The sequence below is a fragment of the Branchiostoma floridae genome, chromosome 10 (assembly GCF_000003815.2).
Source record: "Branchiostoma floridae strain S238N-H82 chromosome 10, Bfl_VNyyK, whole genome shotgun sequence".
Taxonomy (NCBI): domain Eukaryota; kingdom Metazoa; phylum Chordata; class Leptocardii; order Amphioxiformes; family Branchiostomatidae; genus Branchiostoma; species Branchiostoma floridae.
Window position 1 is genome coordinate 3,429,849 of NC_049988.1, and position 17,931 is coordinate 3,447,779.

Genomic DNA, 17,931 nt, shown 5'->3' on the forward strand with positions numbered 1-17,931 from the left:
CACACAGTAGTCATTATATAAGCCCACATTGCTGGGTTCTTATAATGGTTTTTTTTTTACAAAAGTGTACAAAAAATGAGTACTAAGCCCAAGGACTAGGTTTATATCTTGGTGCTCTCAGTTTTACATTGTGAACACTGTCATTCATTGACAGGTTTTTCTCCCTGTCCTTTGCTTTTATGATGTCTGCTTGCTATATTCTTATTTGAAAAAGAAAAGAAAACCAAGGATATCAATTGCAGCCTACCTGCCTAAGTGCCTAGGCCAGTGACTGGCCCCTTGCTCCCTCCGTGATATTTCTCCAGACTGCACGAATCGCCGCACTCCTCTCCGCCAACTTAATACTTTGTCCGATGTCCTTTTCAATCTGGTCTCTCCATCGTTTCGGGGTCTCCCCCGTGGCCTGGGCTTTTGGAAATCTTGATAGTATGCTTTGTTGACAAGTGTGTGTGGAGGTCTTCTCACAACGTGACCAAACCACCTTAGTCTTCTGAGTCTTCTGAGTCTGATGGAATCGACAATGGTGTTTTCTATACCCAGTCTCGCTCTTATTTTCCTCACTTCACTCAGATGAAAATGAGTATCTAACTTGAGTTAGGCACATCCTTGGATTGGACATTGAAGGCAGGTCCCATGTTTTAGGAGAGCCACACCTCGAGCATGATAAAGAACCCACCACACTTAAAAGAGTACTAGTACTAGTAGTGGTCCATACCAGTGTGAGTGGATCAAACCTTACAGTCAGTAATTAGGCTACAGAATCTTCAGCAGATTATTAAGGTTGGTAGCCTCAAAAGAAAGAAGAAGAGGTCCTCTTGATTTAAGATAGTAGTCATGGTACTGTAATTAAATGCATTTAAGTTCGTGGGGATTTAATTTCGTGTTAGCGGGAAAAGGGACTGTTCGCCGTGTTTTTAAGTTCACGGTAGCACCACGCACTGTAGTCTCTTACTGCCATGGAAAAATGCTCTCAGTGGTTTTAAGTTTGCGGTGAAGCGGTCACCGTGAAAACCACGAAAACCACGAACGTTAAAACAAAAAGTTTCTGCATTTACAGTAACTTTTTTTTTGTCCGACAGGTTACCAATGGTGCGCCGGTGAGGATGGCAACCTTTGTGGAGATAGATTTCAACGATCTGGAGTTCTATGAACGATGCGGCGGTGGTTCGTACGGAAGTGTGTATCGGGCGCTGTGGAAGTCTGCCAAACTAGAGGTCGCGGTCAAACGTCTATTGGTCCTAGAGAAGGAGGTAAACTTCAAACTTTAAGTTTAACTAAAGGTTCTTCAGAACTTGTGTGTAAAACTGCAGAAGGTGCAAATTTTATCAGTATCCAGGGCTCAAAATAGTTTTTTCTGCATACCTGCACTGGTGCAGATAACATTGAAAATTAACCTGCACCAGACAAACTTTACCTACTCCTGTCTGAATTTAGGAAGTATGGATCATACTAAAATTGTTCAGGAACCATGGCTATTTTTTCTTTAATTTATAATCAATGGGTGGTAAAAGGCAATGTAGCTAATACATGATGATCATAGGACATTTAAATGATGTCTAGAACCCAGTACATGAACCAGTGCAGGCTAGGTGCAGGTATATACCAGAAATACCTGCACAGCTCCAATTTTACTTGCAGTAACCTGCATATGCAAGTGGCATTTCGAGCCCTGGTAAATCATTTCAATTCATACAAAGTCCAGTGGTTGTTAGCCCTGCCACTTGAACTAGCAGCGGTAAGTACCATTCCGGCTATATCACTCACTTGAGATTTCTTCTTCTTTACTGTAGGTTGAGGTTTTGAGTAGCCTGAGACACAGAAATGTTGTGCAATTCTATGGTGCAGTGACCAAGGAACCCAACTACTGTTTAGTCACAGGTAAGGAGTTTGTTCTCTTGCCTAAGGCACACAGACTACGACCTACACACACACACAAACACGTGCACACACAAACACACATGTGCATACAGACACACAGATGCACATACACACAGACATGCACATACACACACACATACATACATACACACACACATACACACACGCACACACACACACATACACACAGATGCAGACAGACATATGCAGACAGATGCACATACACATGTACACACACTCACACACAAACATACAGACACACACACACAGATGCACACACACAGACATGCACATATGTGCACACAGAGATGCGCCTTTACACACAGGTGCACACATACACACATACAAACACGCATATAGACAACACGCACAAACACATTTACTAGTACACTCTTAAAGTAAATATCATGTGCATGTACTTTTCTTTAAGCATCTGAACCAAAAGTACCGTAAACCAGGATTTAACAGATTCAAAACTCCCCCTCAAAGTATCTCAAACATTGTTTTCTTCAACACACTGTATTCAGAAGTTCTTATGTCCTATGTGTTATATAATTTATGTATTACTATTACTAAACTGTTACAGAATACGCTGCTCAAGGGTCCCTATACGCTTACCTTGCTTCCACTGAACTGGGCTTTGAACGAACACTAACATGGGCTAGAGATATCGCTCTCGGTAAGTAACAACTGCATATTACATGTATGATGTATGTCGTGGGATTGTCATACAGTCACAGCCTGAGGCCATTCTCAGTATAACCTGGTGCAAGTGTCCTGTTATGGAAAAGGCTGTCTTACATCCTTGTTGGCGGTTGGTTCTGTCACATCCCGCTGGAAAATTCTATGGCGTCAAAATCGTACAACAGCATAGAATGAATATGACTGCACCGTTTAACTACAGTTAAGTTGGAAAAACACTTTTAGGGACAATAGGGTACTTTGATAACACCCTACTCTATAGACCCACCACCACCACCTATTTGTGGTTTGAAATAATATAGAAAACATCTTGTTTGTTTTATACTTTTTGAAACATAAAAGTTTTGTTCAAAGACAGATATTTTCCAAGATGTAGGCATGTACATGTAGGCATGTACAGATTTTTTTATCATAAATAAACATCTTTTCTTGTATTTACAGGGATCAACTACCTCCACAACGAGGCACCTTTCACAGTAATCCATAGGGATCTGAAGTCCAAAAATGGTACGTTAAAAGTCTTCAAGATGATATTCACACATGCTTTTCTCAATTTCTGTTATTGTATTAAAATACATAGATCAACAGTAACAAACTAGCACATAGTATTGGTACAAAATAGCCCATTCTATATTCTAAGTGTTATGAATTGGGACTTTGCTTGTGTAAATCCCACATGTTCTTTCTTGATGAAAATGCAGGTGGTAAGGTTTTGTATGTTGCTCTATGAGTTAGCAGCGCCTCCTAGCAAGTGTTGTGTGTATTGCAGTGGTGATCAGTAGTGACATGACGGTGAAGCTGTGTGATTTCGGAGCCTCCAGGTTCATGTTCATGTTCTTTCTTGATGAAAATGCAGGTGTAGGTTTTTGTATGTTGCTCTATGAGTTAGCAGCGCCTCCTAGCAAGTGTTGATTGTATTGCAGTGGTGATCAGTAGTGACATGACGGTGAAGCTGTGTGATTTCGGAGCCTCCAGGTTCATGTTCATGTTCTTTCTTGATGAAAATGCAGGTGTAGGTTTTTGTATGTTGCTCTATGAGTTAGCAGCGCCTCCTAGCAAGTGTTGTGTGTATTGCAGTGGTGATCAGTAGTGATATGACGGTGAAGCTGTGTGATTTCGGAGCCTCCAGGTTCATGTTCATGTTCTTTCTTGATGAAAATGCAGGTGTAGATTTTTGTATGTTGCTCTATGGGTTAGCAGTGCCACCTAGCAAGTGTTGTGTGCATTGCAGTGGTGATCAGTAGTGACATGACGGTGAAGCTGTGTGATTTCGGAGCCTCCAGGTTCATGTCCAGCACTACCAAGATGTCCTTTGTTGGGACTATCCCATGGATGGCACCAGAGGTAACTTCTGAACACTTCCATATTGTTTTGTTATACTTTTCAGATACCCTCTTTATAGATATTGATTATGGGTGGGTACCGGTATCGATGTATTTGTACTAGATTAAACTGGCAGTTGTACACATGTTTTGGGGCTTATTGGTCCAAGAAAATAACAAGAGCAAAGTAGACTAGAGTTCATTGTCATTTCTACCAAGTTTCTGTATCTGTGTCTATATAGCCGGTATAACCGCCCTTCGGCGTAACACACCAGCTTCGCAGGCACGCGTTGCGGCAGCAGCTGGTTATATTACACTGAACGATTCGTCACACATCTATCTGCAAGCGTTCTTTAAAACTATCCAGAGAAGATGCCCCTACTGTGCAACAGTCAAACTTACAGATCTAGAGTTTAATTTAAGACAGGATTTTAAAATGCCAGTGGGAGCTAGTCAGACCAGTGAAAATTGGACCAATGTTTTGATTATTGCCCATTCGCAATTTTACACAAACAATTAGGTTCCTCTGGACCTAAAGCGTACCTGTACCTGAATATTTCATACCGGTACCCACCCCTTATATTGACTGATTTCTGAATCCACTTATCAGAATCTGTGTCACTGACAAAAGATAGACTACATGTATTTGTGTGGATGCCACTTGACTGTCCCCCAAATCATATTCAGCTCAGCTTATTTTAGTAACTGCTATTCGGTATAACATTACCAATCAGAATGTTTCTCGTGAAAAGTACTTTTGTATGTCAACAAGTTGATAAAAGAAAGTAAGACTAGATTTGATTATTTACTTCTTACATGTAGGTCACCGCGTAGTCATGCTTGGTGACGTACATTTTTGTATGCTGTATGTGACAGGAATTGATATGTTGAAGGCCTCTGAGACATAAACAAAACACCTCAGGACTTTGCTATGCAAACTAAGAGTAGGAGAATGCAAAAGAGAATGTAATTAGGCATACATGTGTACATGTGAGGACTCATGTATCTTTCTTTGTTCCTTCTACTACTAGGTCATTCAGGGGCTTCCTGTATCTGAAGCTTGTGATACTTACTCCTTTGGAGTTGTAAGTTTCTATGTTTTTATCATATATTTGTCGTACATGTACAAACGTAGGTCAGAGAATGAACAAATTAAGACTTGTCCATTCAACTTTGATGTTTCTTGTATAATGAAAATCTCATTTATTCATTTTGTGAGGCCCTATCTGTATTCATATTTTCACAACTATATTTTTTGGGCTGTGTGTTTCATTGTGTGACTTGCTATATTTGACCCCCAAGTTTGTTTAGAAACTGCTGACAGGAGAGGTGCTGTACAATCTGCAGTTCTACATGTATCTGCTAGGTGGGGCTAATGAGTTGTTGATATTCCAGGTTGTGTGGGAACTGTTGACGGGGGAGGTGCCATTCAAAGGTGTGGAAGGTTTCCAGGTCGCCTGGCTCGTAGTGGAGAGAAACGAGGTACGAAAAACCACTTGTAACTCCCATCCAATCCATGTCATGCTAACATTGACTGTCAGGTGTATCTTACATCATTATTACTTTTAAATGAGACAAGCCTTTCTATTGGTCATCTTGGCGTGTGATGTTTAAATGTTGACTCGATCGACATTTTATTTTTCCACAAACTTTTCTACTCAGTTACTTTTATCATTATGTTACATGTTTGTTTGGTTCGGCTCAGTTCAAGAGTACTGTAAATTGATTTAAGCTTGTAAGGAATTTCACAGTAGCTGCAGAAAGTAGGCCTTTGTGAATATTTCACAATTAACAGTAACATCATATCTCTAAATGTTTAGTGTAATAAGTGACACATTTCAGCTTCTTGCCTTTACAATGATTCTTCTGCACTATTTTTTTTATCACATTGTGTACTACATTTTATCCTATGTAACATGGTGTCTCTACGACCAGTTTCTCCATCCTGGGATGAAAATTTGCTTGTTGGATCATTTAACAGACAAAAATTTTACCCCGTCTGTCTAATATATTCAATGTCAGGAAAGGAAACTGATAAAATATAATAGTCATAAGCTTAAAACTACAGATTTAACAACAAATACCAACAACTTGGGCTCCCAAACAACTTTGCGTGTGACGAAAAAAAACTTTAAAGCTGGAGACATCCCTAGTATATTTACATACATGTATATGTCACAGTAGAGATCACGATCCAGTAGAATCGCCGATTCTCCTAGGAGAGATCGCGATCGGAGTTTCTCCTAGGAGAGATCGCGATCGCAATCTGTACTAGTAGAATCGCCGATTCTACTAGTACAGATTGCGATCGGGATCTCTCCTAGGGGAAACTCCGATCCAAACTCAAGTGACTCTAAGATATAGGAAACAGACTGCAATCGGGATCCGTCCTAGTACAATCAGCGATTCTGCTGATACAGATTGCAATCGGGATCTCTCTTAGGGGAAACTCCGATCCAATCTCAAATGAAGCTAAGATGTAGGAAACAACACCACCTACACTCAAGCCTACTTGTGTCACTTCTACAATGTTAATTTTACCGAAAACTACCACGCTAGAGTCACTTCTGCAACTTTACTCAATGCACACTTCTACTCAATGCTACCTCACTAGTGTCACTTCTATAACTATACTCAAGATACCATACTGGTCTTCTTCTTTCGTGTCATCACTACTGGTGTCACTACAACTATACTAAGGCAACCATACTATCGTATAGTATATGGCATCACTTGTGCAGCAGTATATTCAACATTTCCACATTATTGTCTTTCCTAGAACTATACTCAAGGATACTAAGCTATTGTCATTTTTATAACTATACTGAAGGATACCAGACTTGTGTCACTTCTACAACGTTAACTACACTGAAGTCTGACTAGTGAAATGTACAAATCTGAATAGGTGTGAACTGTGACTAATATTTTGGCACTTTGATCATTTCTCAGTTGTTTTTGTTCTTCCAAAGTTGTGAAATGATTCTATGTCAATGTTAACTACACTGAAGTCTGACTTTTGAAATGCACTCAATAGGTGTGAAATTGTGACTATTATCTTGAAACTCTGCTTGGTCTTTTGACACCTGTTTGACGACTTTACTGTTTACAGTTGTTATTGTTCAAGCTGTGAAATTGTCATACTGACACATTGTTTGATCACCTGTTGGTGTCTTTCACATATTATAAGATTTTTGCCACTACTTTATCAGAAATTACTCATTAAACATACTCATTACCATGAAAGTGATGCTATATACTATAGTGTACCTTGAGTAAAGTTGCAGAAGTGACTCTAGTGTGGTGAAGTAAACAATCGCAATCTGTAGTCTAGTAGAATCGTCGATTCTACTAGACAAGTACAGATTGCGATCGGGATCTCTCCTAGGGGAAACTCTGATCGCAATCTCTCCTAGGAGAATCGGCGATTCTACTGGATCATGATCTCTACTGTGACATATATAAGTTGTTTCTTTTCCCTGACCTGTACGAGTGTTGTGATGTTTCAGAGGTTGACTATCCCCAGTTCCAGTCCACCCAAGCTAGCCACTCTCATGAACCAGTGCTGGGAAACAGACCCGAAGGTAAAACTTCTTCTGGCTTTTGAAAACATCATTTTATTTCTAGGAATCAGTGTTCTAGCCATCCTGAATTTTTTTCCATCCCCTCGATTTTGAATGGAAATCCTGTCAAAGGCATGGCAATCCTAGGGGGAGGCATGCTCCCTTGTGAAAATTTTGAAATCTGGACCCTCTGAAGCACTGTCTCCTTTAATTTGAGGGGTAAATTTTACTAGTAGACTCAGCTTGGGTCTTGGGCTTTACATGCCGATTTTTGTCTGTCACAAAGGACAGAATGGGCAAAATTTTTATCTGTGCCCAGTAGCAAAATTCTGTCAAAGGATGTAAGGACGGATGCTGGTTAGAACCCTGCCGTGAATAGTTTCGTCACATTAGATTACAGTTGCACTGTCACCATCATCATCATCATCGTTCGGCTGCAGCGCAGGCGACTGCAAGCCTTCTAAAGTTCCGCCTATCAGCAGCGAGCTGGCGAAGCTGCCTGGGGGTGATCTGGCCATGATGGTCTCCCATTAGCCGTTGGACGTACTGTAGATAAGTAGTAGGTTGGTGTCCCCGTCTACGTCTGCCATGAGGTGGAACGTAAAGTGCATACAGACTGACAGGCTCATCCTCAGGCATACGCAGAACGTGTCCGAGAAAGTTCAGCTGTCTCAGGCGCACGAGTTGTATCAGCGGCTTTGTTTTGGTCATATCGTAGATTGTGCTGTTTGGTACTCTATCGATCCTTTTGATGCTCAACATGATACGATAGCATGAGGTGGCGAAGGAGTTGATCTTGTTCTCCATGTCCTGTGTGATCACCCACGACTCACACCCATAGGTAAGCACAGTTACACATGTAGCCATAAAGAGCTTTACTTTGGTTGCTATTGGAAAGAGGTCGCTTTTCCAAAGGTGTTCTAGCTTCCAGAAGACGGCCCAAGCTAGAGCTCTGCGTTTCTTGAGGTCTGCGCTACTTGAAGCCATCATAGAGCCAAGATACTTAAAGTCTTGAACCTGTGAGATGGTTTCTCCATACACTTGCAGTGGCTGACCCGGGTCTGTATTGTAGCACATGTACTCAGTCTTACGCACACTTACAACTGTCACCATTGCTAGTGAAAATGTCTGTTAGAACACGCAGACTATGTGATGCTGGTTTTAGGACATTGAAACTTGTTTATGCTTGACTGACATGTTTTCATGTTTCCTACAGAAAAGGCCCACTGTAAGAGAGATCCTAGCAACACTAGAGGGGATGATGCACGACAGTATGTATTCTCTATCTATTTTAAAAAAATCTTTATTGCAACATTTAATGACAACATGAGGACAACACACTCAAGCTTGTAGCTCATGTCCATTTCATCGTCAAAGTAGATGGCATTACAAAGCACTTTGAAACAAAATTAATACAATTTTTTCTTGAAAGAAGCATCATATTTCCTCAGATCAATGATCTTGTTTTTGTTTTTTTCTGCCTACAAAACATACAGGGGTATTTAACAAACAACTGTACAATCAAATGTTGCTTCTCGTTTTCAGAAAACTTTGCAGAAATGTCGGATTCCTTCCATCAACTGAAGATGGCATGGAAGTAAGTATTCCTTGACATATTGTGTAACAGTGATCTGTCAAAGCAATAGGCGTTTTTGTGGTGTTTTTTTAGCACATTAATGGCGTTATTTTGCGGCATTGAGGTTGCCGCAAAACTGTGAATTTAAAACCTCTGTGAACAGTCTAAGATTGACAGTACATGTACTGCACACGTGAATGCAGTGACCGCTTCACCGCCTAGTCAAAACCACCTACATTGTATAGTCTTGATCTTCCTTGTACTTGGTCTACTTCTTGTTGGTGTAGTTCCTGTGTGACTGGCTAAGTTCTTGCATGTTATAGTCAATCAAGTAAATTGAAAACAGATTATACCTTCCTATTTTATATGTCCTGTATATTATGATGTTATTGTACTGTTGATCTTATATTTTTATGTGCGGGAGGGCAACTTTGCTTGGACCTTTTTTGCTGTCCCCTCCTAAAAAAAAGGAAAGGAAAGTGTTCTTGATCCAGTTTTAGCTCACTGAAGAGCCAGTCTTCCACTGGTCGTGACAGAGAGAGCAAACGCTAACAGTATTTACAGGTTCATTGTACCAGGGAAATTCCCCTAGCTCTTTTCGACAAGCACGAACAGTGGACTATGGCTTAAAGTCCCGTCCTAAGGACTGCAACCCTTTCCGGTAGCGTGCATGTCGGGTGAGCGACACAGTCTTAGTTTCGGCGGAAGCAACCTCACGCCTTCTAGGGCCAGAGGCAAGGTTGCTAACCAATGGACCAAGCATGCTACTTTAATTTGTGATGAACTTAAATAAACAGATTGAACAAAGTCTTCTTCGTTACACAACCTTCCTTTAATTCTTCCCATTCTTCCCTAAACGTTTCGACGACTGTCTGTCGCCTTCATCAGTATACAAAATGACTATCTGTCGCCTTCACCAGTTAATTTTGTACTGATGAAGGCGACAGATAGTTGTCGAAACGTTTACAGAAGACTTTGTTCAATTGATCCACCAACCAAACAGAACAGAACTTTATTGCGCAACAATTGTAACAGGTACAATGTATGGCAATCTGTATATACATGGGAGTTGAAATATATACTATTGCAAATATCTAACAACTAATGTAACAGTTACTAATGTAACAGTATAAACAACCTGATGAAACTATTTACGGAAATAAACAGATTGTTTACTGTGTGTGTCTCTAGAGCTGAGATCCAGCAGACAGTAGAGAAGCTGAAGAAGATGGAGCGAGCCCTGAGCATGAGGGAACAGCAGCTACAGCAGAAGGAGAAGGACCTACACAGGAGGGAACAGAAACTCAGGAGTAGTCTGTCTGTACCGGTGAGATGGGTTCTACACTCTACATGTTTCTACACTAGGGATGGGTACCAGAATAGTGTACCCGTACAGAACAGAAACTCAGGAGTAGTCTGTCTGTACCGGTGAGATTGGCTCTACACTCTACATGTTTCTACACTAGGGATGGGTACCAGAATAGTGTACCCGTACAGAACAGAAACTCAGGAGTAGTCTGTCTGTACCGGTGAGATGGGTTCTACACTCTACATGTTTCTACACTAGGGATGGGTACCAGAATAGTGTACCCGTACAGAACAGAAACTCAGGAGTAGTCTGTCTGTACCGGTGAGATGGGTTCTACACTCTACATGTTACTACACTGAAGACGGGGCTCAAAATTTACAATGTCTTCATGGCCAGTGGCCACTAAATTTTGGCTTGGCACTTTTGGCTCGGCACAGCTGGATTGGGAAAACTTTGGGACAGTTAAAAAAAAATTCCATTTGCACATGGCACATGGCCAATGCAAGCCTTACCTTTTCTTAATTTTTTTCTAGGGGCAACATTTGGCAAAAAATACAAAATGTACCTGAGTATCATTATACTTTAAGTTAGTAAATGTCTTGTACTTGCTTTTAGTAACAGAATAGTTAAAAAAGGTTAAATACTTGAGTGTGAGTCTATTCTAGTGTTCAGTAATTGGTTGCCATACATAGATATCTGGACCCTGTCAAGTATCTCAGATGTGTACTCAAATAATTTTATTACTAGCTAGTACTAGTAGTACTAGCCATAGGTACCAGTTACAGTATCGTGAAATCGTTTAAGTACACATCTGAGATACCTGACAGTGCAATACCTGTGTAATAGTGTAATACTACTACTACTAGTAGTTGTAGTACCAGTACACATCACTGCTGTACTTAATGCAAACTGTGTTTTCCCATAGACTATTACAGCAGACCATGATGTTGGTGCCTGGACAGAACAAGAGGTGGTAAGTACATGACTTGTACATATGTGCGTCATTGTATGAAGAAAGCTACGGTATGTAATATGTAGAGTTTAATTGAAAATTAAGTTATTTGTACTGATATTGATGCTTAAGATACAGATAGAATCCTTACGATATAGATGAATGAATAGTTATTAGAAATCATGAACAGAAATTGCTCAGATGATAAATATGACTGTATTATATGTGGTAAATGAAATCAGACATAAGTAAACACAAAAAATGACATGCTTTGTTGTTATCATAGCAGTTCCTGTAATAGCCATAAAGTTTATAAAGCTGATGACTGTTTGTTTTTCTTCCACTAGCACATATGGATGCAACATTTAGGGAATGATTGTAAGTAGTGCCCATCTTCTTAGTTACATAGTCACTGAAAGTAGTAACCAGTAGATACATGTACTATGATGTAGTTGCATCAGGTTGGTGTGTAAATATAGAATACAACACGGTGTATTCCGTATCACCCAAGGTATCAGCCGACCGCGGGTCGGATCGCCCGAAGGCCGGAGGGTGATCCGACCCGCGGGAGGGTTGTATTTTATTTATGTCATTTATTTATGTATTTTAGTTATGTCATACCCACCTGAGAAAACCCATGTTTTGATGCGAAATGCGCCAGAAGTTGAACAAATTTGGTGCCCTCGAACAAAAAAGTGTTGCAACAGCAATGTTCCAACGTCCAAATCAGGTATTCGAATTGCCAACCGTGCCGTATTCGTCCCGCTCGAAATAAATCGATTTATTCGAATGGAGCCTGTGTGATAGGCCTTTCGAACCGGTCTGATACGGAAGTTACGGCCCGGTCCGGAACGTTTTCGCGTCACAGGTATGACATAAACAATGTTATGTCATACCTGGGCCATGGTAATGTTCGATACGGGTGTTCCGGACCAGATGATAACTTTCCATATGAAATGGGGTTCTAAGTTGTATCACGGGCTTCTATGGAGTAAATGGAATGCACTCCGTGCATGCTGAGTGTGGCGTGGTCAAAAATTCGAAAAGCGGATTTGGACTTACTGATGTTACAATTTTCTGTTCAAGTTCGCCAAATTTTCTCAACTTCTGGTGCATATTGCATTGAAACATGACTGACAGTGTGTTTTCTTGGGTTGGTATGACATGAACAAACTTATTGAGAAAATTTTAGCTTCTGGATAAGAATATGTTGATAAGAACTACTTGAATGCTACCATTGCTTTGTGATGTAAAATTTGTTATTTTCGCGTCTGATATTTTTGCTCTGTTTTCTTTGTTTTTTCCCCAGCTGGCCATCCCAGTGACCTGTCCAAGTATGCAGACGTGTTCCTACAGAATAACATCAACGGTAAGAGGCTGCTGATGTTGTCTCCAGAGGACCTGAGGGCCATGGGGATTCTGTCTCTGGGACATAGACTGGACCTACAGGTAAGCCACATACAAATGTACATGGACAATGTACATGATTGTGTGGATGCAGTTTTACAACAACCATGAATAATTTCGTCAGGTTGGTACGTCACTGAATAAAGAGACTTTTTACACAACCAGTGCTTTATTCTCACCGACGTTTCGGTGACCGTCTGTCACTTTCTTTAGGGCAGTTCTGACTGGTTCACATTGTACTGCAGGACAGGTGTCACTGTCACAGGTCTGATGCCCAAAACGTAAAATATTTATAAATGCGGTCCCAAATGCAATGATGCGGTCCCAAACGCACAGTGCGGTCCCAAACGCAAAGGACACAGTGTAAAACATCCATAACAGTTGTGACCTAGTTGAAGTGACAGTCATGATATTTTCTTTCCAGAATGAAATGGAACAACTGAAAATTGAGAACCACAGACTGCTACACTTTCCACCACTATCAAAGGTAACTACAAGATTATATTGTATTCACATTCATTTGTCAAAGCTACAATATTTCCAACCTTTCATTCTACAATCATGCAAACCTTATTGTCACCTTAGTCAGTCAGTCATAGTCGTAAAGTGTATTACTGGTGCAGCACCGTTGTGGTCATACCGCCCCTTACAGGGTGGCATACCCTATTTTCTAGCTGAATATGAGACGGGGATGCACCAGGTCTCCTGTACGAGTGAATGATGTAAATCACTGGTACCTCCTGGCTGATATGGTATGAAGGTACGCCAGGCCTCCGTCCGAGTGATTTGAAGTGAATCACCAACTGCAGACAGAACGATTTGCTCCATCGCACACCTTAGTGTTATTACAATTATTGATATTGGACTGTTTTAAATATCACATCTTTATTGAAATTTTTAATCTTCCTTAATTTATCTTAATTGCTTCTAAGACCATGTGTGTGTTGTCAGGACGGAGCTGGGCTGTACCAAGGTGGATCCTCCCCCGGGGGACAGACGTACGTCACCTTGAACCTCCTCATCGGGAACCACTGCAGGATGGGACAAACTCCGGAGGTCTGTGGGGCAAAGGATACCATAGCTTAGTAGCCAAGTCCTTTAGAATCCTGAAAAAAGTTTTCAAAATATATATACCTTAATGTTTGCAAAATTATGATTGTGATATTGTGAGATGTGATAAAACTGACTTAATTTTGTAACAAATACATTGTTTTATTTCAGGTACATTTGTAAGTTATAGAACCCTCTTCATTCCTTTTTACTTCATCACAAGAAGAGAAGGCATCTGTGTTCTTGTGTATTGTGTGTGTGTGTGCGTGTGTGCGTGCGCGCGACTCCCAAATTGCTTGTGCCCTAGCTATTTAACAAAAAGTTATTGAACATGACTTTCAAGCAAAAACCTAGATAATACAGTACATAATGCAACTATTTATATGAGACTCAAATTGTAACTATTTACAGGACAGTAAGTGGAAGATGTATGTGGAAGTGGACGGTGATGCAGCTGCCATGACTGCCATCAAAAACGTCACCTTCCTACTCAAGTCTCCTCCCAATGATGTAATCAGGAAAGATCATGTAAGTCATGTTTATAGTTATTAAAATACTGTTACAACATGTAGTTTTTTTAATGTAGGGTAATTTGTTACTCATTAATCTAAAAACCAAAAAGTCAAGGAGTCTAAATATTCATTTTATATTAATATTCCTCACTATGATAGAGCAATGTTTGGACAAAAATTGTAAAAAGAAGATATTACTTTTTAAAAAAACATAATGGGGTCTAACCCCCGTTTGATCATTTCGGTCAGAAATACTGTATAGGGTTGTTTAAAGGTTAAGTAATCTTTTTATAATTATTTTACTTTTACCATCCATACAGCCTCCTTATGTGATGGACAACTGGTGTGTTGGCTCAAACTCTCCCATTCAAGTGGAGTGTTCCATTTTCTATGAGGTAAGGGTTGGACTATTCCATCTTTCATGAGGTATTCCGCTTTCTATCATTTGGAGGATCCAGGAGTAGTGTTACATACATGTAGCCATCTAGGTACATGGAAGTAAAGTAATGTTTTGGGCATGTCTGTTTGTGTTTCTTCACTGCAGTTCCTATATGTTCTGCCAGATAAATGTTGCAAGGTGATCTTATCATTAGCTTTGTTGACATAGAATCTGTTCTGTGTTTTTAGGACCATGTAAAGAAACCCAAGCAGACTAAACACCTGCATACTGTAGTTCTGGAGAAGGGAGGGGAGACCTATGAGAAAACTGTGCAGCTGTGCCTGAGACAGCCTGGTGTGCCTGACAGTGGTACCTCTACACCAGCACGTAGCTCTCCTAAACACTTCACAGGTATGTAGTTTGTATAGCTCTACACCAGCACGTAGCTCTCCTAAACACTTCACAGGTATGTAGTTTGTATAGCTCTACACCAGCACGTAGCTCTCCTAAACACTTCACAGGTATGTAGTTTGTATAGCTCTACACCAGCACGTAGCTCTCCTAAACACTTCACAGGTATGTAGTTTGTATAGCTCTACACCAGTACGCAGCTCTCCTAAACACTTCACAGGTATGTAGTTTGTATAGCTCTACACCAGCACGCAGCTCTCCTAAACACTTCACAGGTATGTAGTTTGTATAGCTCTACACCAGCACGCAGCTCTCCTAAACACTTCACAGGTATGTAGTTTGTATAGCTCTACACCAGCACGCAGCTCTCCTAAACACTTCACAGGTATGTAGTTTGTATAGCTCTACACCAGCACGTAGCTCTCCTAAACACTTCACAGGTATGTAGTTTGTATAGCTCTACACCCTCACGTAGCTCTCCTAAACACTTAACAGGTATGTAGTTTGTATAGCTCTACACCAGCACGCAGCTCTCCTAAACACTTCACAGGTATGTAGTTTGTATAGCTCTACACCAGCACGTAACTCTCCTAAATACTTCACAGGTATGTAGTTTGTATAGCTCTACACCAGCACGCAACTCTCCTAAACACTTCACAGGTATGTAGTTTGTATAGCTCTACACCAGCACGCAACTCTCCTAAACACTTCACAGGTATGTAGTTTGTATAGCTCTACACCAGCACGCAACTCTCCTAAACACTTCACAGGTATGTAGTTTGTATAGCTCTACACCAGCACGCAACTCTCCTAAACACTTCACAGGTATGTAGTTTGTATAGCTCTACACCAGCACGCAGCTCTCCTAAACACTTCACAGGTATGTAGTTTGTATACCTCTACACCAGCATGTAGCTCTCCTAAACACTTCACAGGTATGTAGTTTGTATACCTCTACACCAGCATGTAGCTCTCCTAAACACTTCACAGGTATGTACAAATGTAGTTTTTATACTGAGTGAGAGTGAATAGCAGCAATAGTTCAACTGGTAGGGCAAATAGTTGAAAATAACATTAATATTTCTCAATGTTGAAAAGGCAGGTTTTTAACTAGGATTTTATTATAGGGGTCCAAATTTCTTGGCAAGTCACTACAAGCGATATACATGTAGGCACGAGTATATGTCCAGGGGCATCCGCCCTCCATGCGAATTTTAAGTTAAGATGGTGCATTCTACGGTATCCTGCAGGGCACAATTACTGTCAGAGAGATCAGAGTTGAAGACTGACCACAGGTGACCTACATGTAGTAGCATCCCTGGTCAACCAGAATTTATGCTAATCAGAGGCTTAAATCCCCAGCGTAATTGCATCTAGTGCAATGTGTCAAGTTTACGTGGAAAAGTTACTTACTGTAAATGCATTTAAGTTTGCGGGGATTTAACCTCGCAGGACTACCGGGAAAAAGGACTTTTCGCTGTGTTTTTAAGTTCAAGGTAGCGCCATGCACTGCAGTATCTTACTGCCATGGAAAAAGGTTTGCCGTTGTTTTTATTGGCGGTAAAACAGCCACGGTGAAAACCGCAAACATTAAACCACTGTGGAAATTTCTGCATTTACAGTACAGAAAATAGAAGGAAAATAGTTCCATTCATCGCCCAAACTAAGGTTTTGAACACATTGTTTCCCCAGAAGAACAGGTGACACTGTTCCCACAGAACTCAGTGGTCACCACCATGGGCAGTGGTGCAGGCTGGTCATCACCGCAGAGTGCCGGAGCCACTGGGTGGACATCACCACAGGGGGTCTGGGCTACCAGACAGGCACCAGGCAAGTATAGCCTTCAACTTGACTGTAAAGTCACTGGTCATCAAAATCTTACAACTGTTCTGACGATAACAGTTGGAACTACAAAATGATAATACTTCTCATAGTATGTGTGACCCTGACCTGACGGAAACAACAATTGATAAACTGTGAGTGAGTGAGTGAGTGAGTGAGTGAGTGAGTGAGTGAGTGAGTGAGTGAGTGAGTGAGCGAGTGAGTGAGCGAGTCCGCTTTTTCTCATGGTACAGTGTTTTTGTATAGTGTTATGAGTAGAATAGCATCCCACTTACATGCAATTCTCAAAATATTTTTGCTCTAAGACTTATGTAATCAGAGAGTATGGGTTGCATCAGAATCTGCAAAATTGCTAAAATTGTTAATTTTGTTTTCTTCAATGTTAGGAAATTTGTTCCTGTTATTTTTTTAGGCCCAGTCTTGAATAGAGACCAAGTCCTCTGACTGCAGTATCTTAAAATGAGTGTTTGTGTGGCTGATAATATAGTAACACATGGTTGTATTGCTATACACTCCTTATGCAACTAATACTAGTAACAGTACACTGTCATGTATGTGGCATTGGAAGATTCAGGATTCATCTAGAAAATTGTGTATTTTGTCTTACAGCGAATTTTCCAATGATGGCCACTGCCTCACTGGAGCCATCCGCGGGTCTATGGGCGAGTGTTGCAGCTGGGAAAATCTCTGGCAGAGACAACCCACCACTACCGGCATCATTTTACGTCACCAAGAAATCACCTCAAAAACCTGTCGCACGTTATGTCGAGGCAACACCAACAGGGCAAAATACACTTTCTTATGAAGTGGACAGAACTGTAATATGTGATCCCAGAGCGAGGAGAAGACTGTCGCAGGAGTCGTCGCAAAGCCAGCGCATCGTCAGCTGGTCTGACGAGATGGACAATCAACCGGATTTGACGGGCAAAAGTTACGCGGACGTGGCGGGACATAGCCTGGCAGCGGACATGCAGCAGTTACAGATTGTTGTGAGGGACAGGGCGCACTCCTCTAGTAGTAGTGAGGTATCT

At 40.9% G+C, this 17,931-nt stretch overlaps 1 protein-coding gene across 2 annotated transcripts in view; it reads left to right on the forward strand.

Moving 5' to 3' along the window:
* The window catches only part of LOC118424534 (mitogen-activated protein kinase kinase kinase 20-like), a 20,742-nt gene extending 3,854 nt beyond the window's left edge, over nucleotides 1-16,888 (forward strand). The window contains exons 2-21 of one of the 2 annotated variants that reach the window (XM_035833124.1): nucleotides 1,080-1,250; nucleotides 1,791-1,878; nucleotides 2,465-2,557; nucleotides 3,022-3,087; nucleotides 3,812-3,924; nucleotides 4,934-4,987; nucleotides 5,298-5,384; nucleotides 7,409-7,483; nucleotides 8,679-8,733; nucleotides 9,008-9,059; nucleotides 10,230-10,365; nucleotides 11,273-11,320; nucleotides 11,647-11,677; nucleotides 12,609-12,748; nucleotides 13,131-13,193; nucleotides 13,658-13,762; nucleotides 14,168-14,284; nucleotides 14,589-14,663; nucleotides 14,896-15,498; nucleotides 16,751-16,888. In XM_035833124.1, coding sequence (XP_035689017.1) covers nucleotides 1,080-1,250; nucleotides 1,791-1,878; nucleotides 2,465-2,557; nucleotides 3,022-3,087; nucleotides 3,812-3,924; nucleotides 4,934-4,987; nucleotides 5,298-5,384; nucleotides 7,409-7,483; nucleotides 8,679-8,733; nucleotides 9,008-9,059; nucleotides 10,230-10,365; nucleotides 11,273-11,320; nucleotides 11,647-11,677; nucleotides 12,609-12,748; nucleotides 13,131-13,193; nucleotides 13,658-13,762; nucleotides 14,168-14,284; nucleotides 14,589-14,663; nucleotides 14,896-15,066 — 1,740 coding nt within the window. In that variant the 3' untranslated portion in view covers nucleotides 15,067-15,498; nucleotides 16,751-16,888. The remainder of the gene's footprint in view (nucleotides 1-1,079; nucleotides 1,251-1,790; nucleotides 1,879-2,464; nucleotides 2,558-3,021; nucleotides 3,088-3,811; nucleotides 3,925-4,933; nucleotides 4,988-5,297; nucleotides 5,385-7,408; nucleotides 7,484-8,678; nucleotides 8,734-9,007; nucleotides 9,060-10,229; nucleotides 10,366-11,272; nucleotides 11,321-11,646; nucleotides 11,678-12,608; nucleotides 12,749-13,130; nucleotides 13,194-13,657; nucleotides 13,763-14,167; nucleotides 14,285-14,588; nucleotides 14,664-14,895; nucleotides 15,499-16,750) is intronic. The other variant, XM_035833125.1, reaches the window with a different exon arrangement.
* Nucleotides 16,889-17,931: the final 1,043 nt, after the last annotated feature.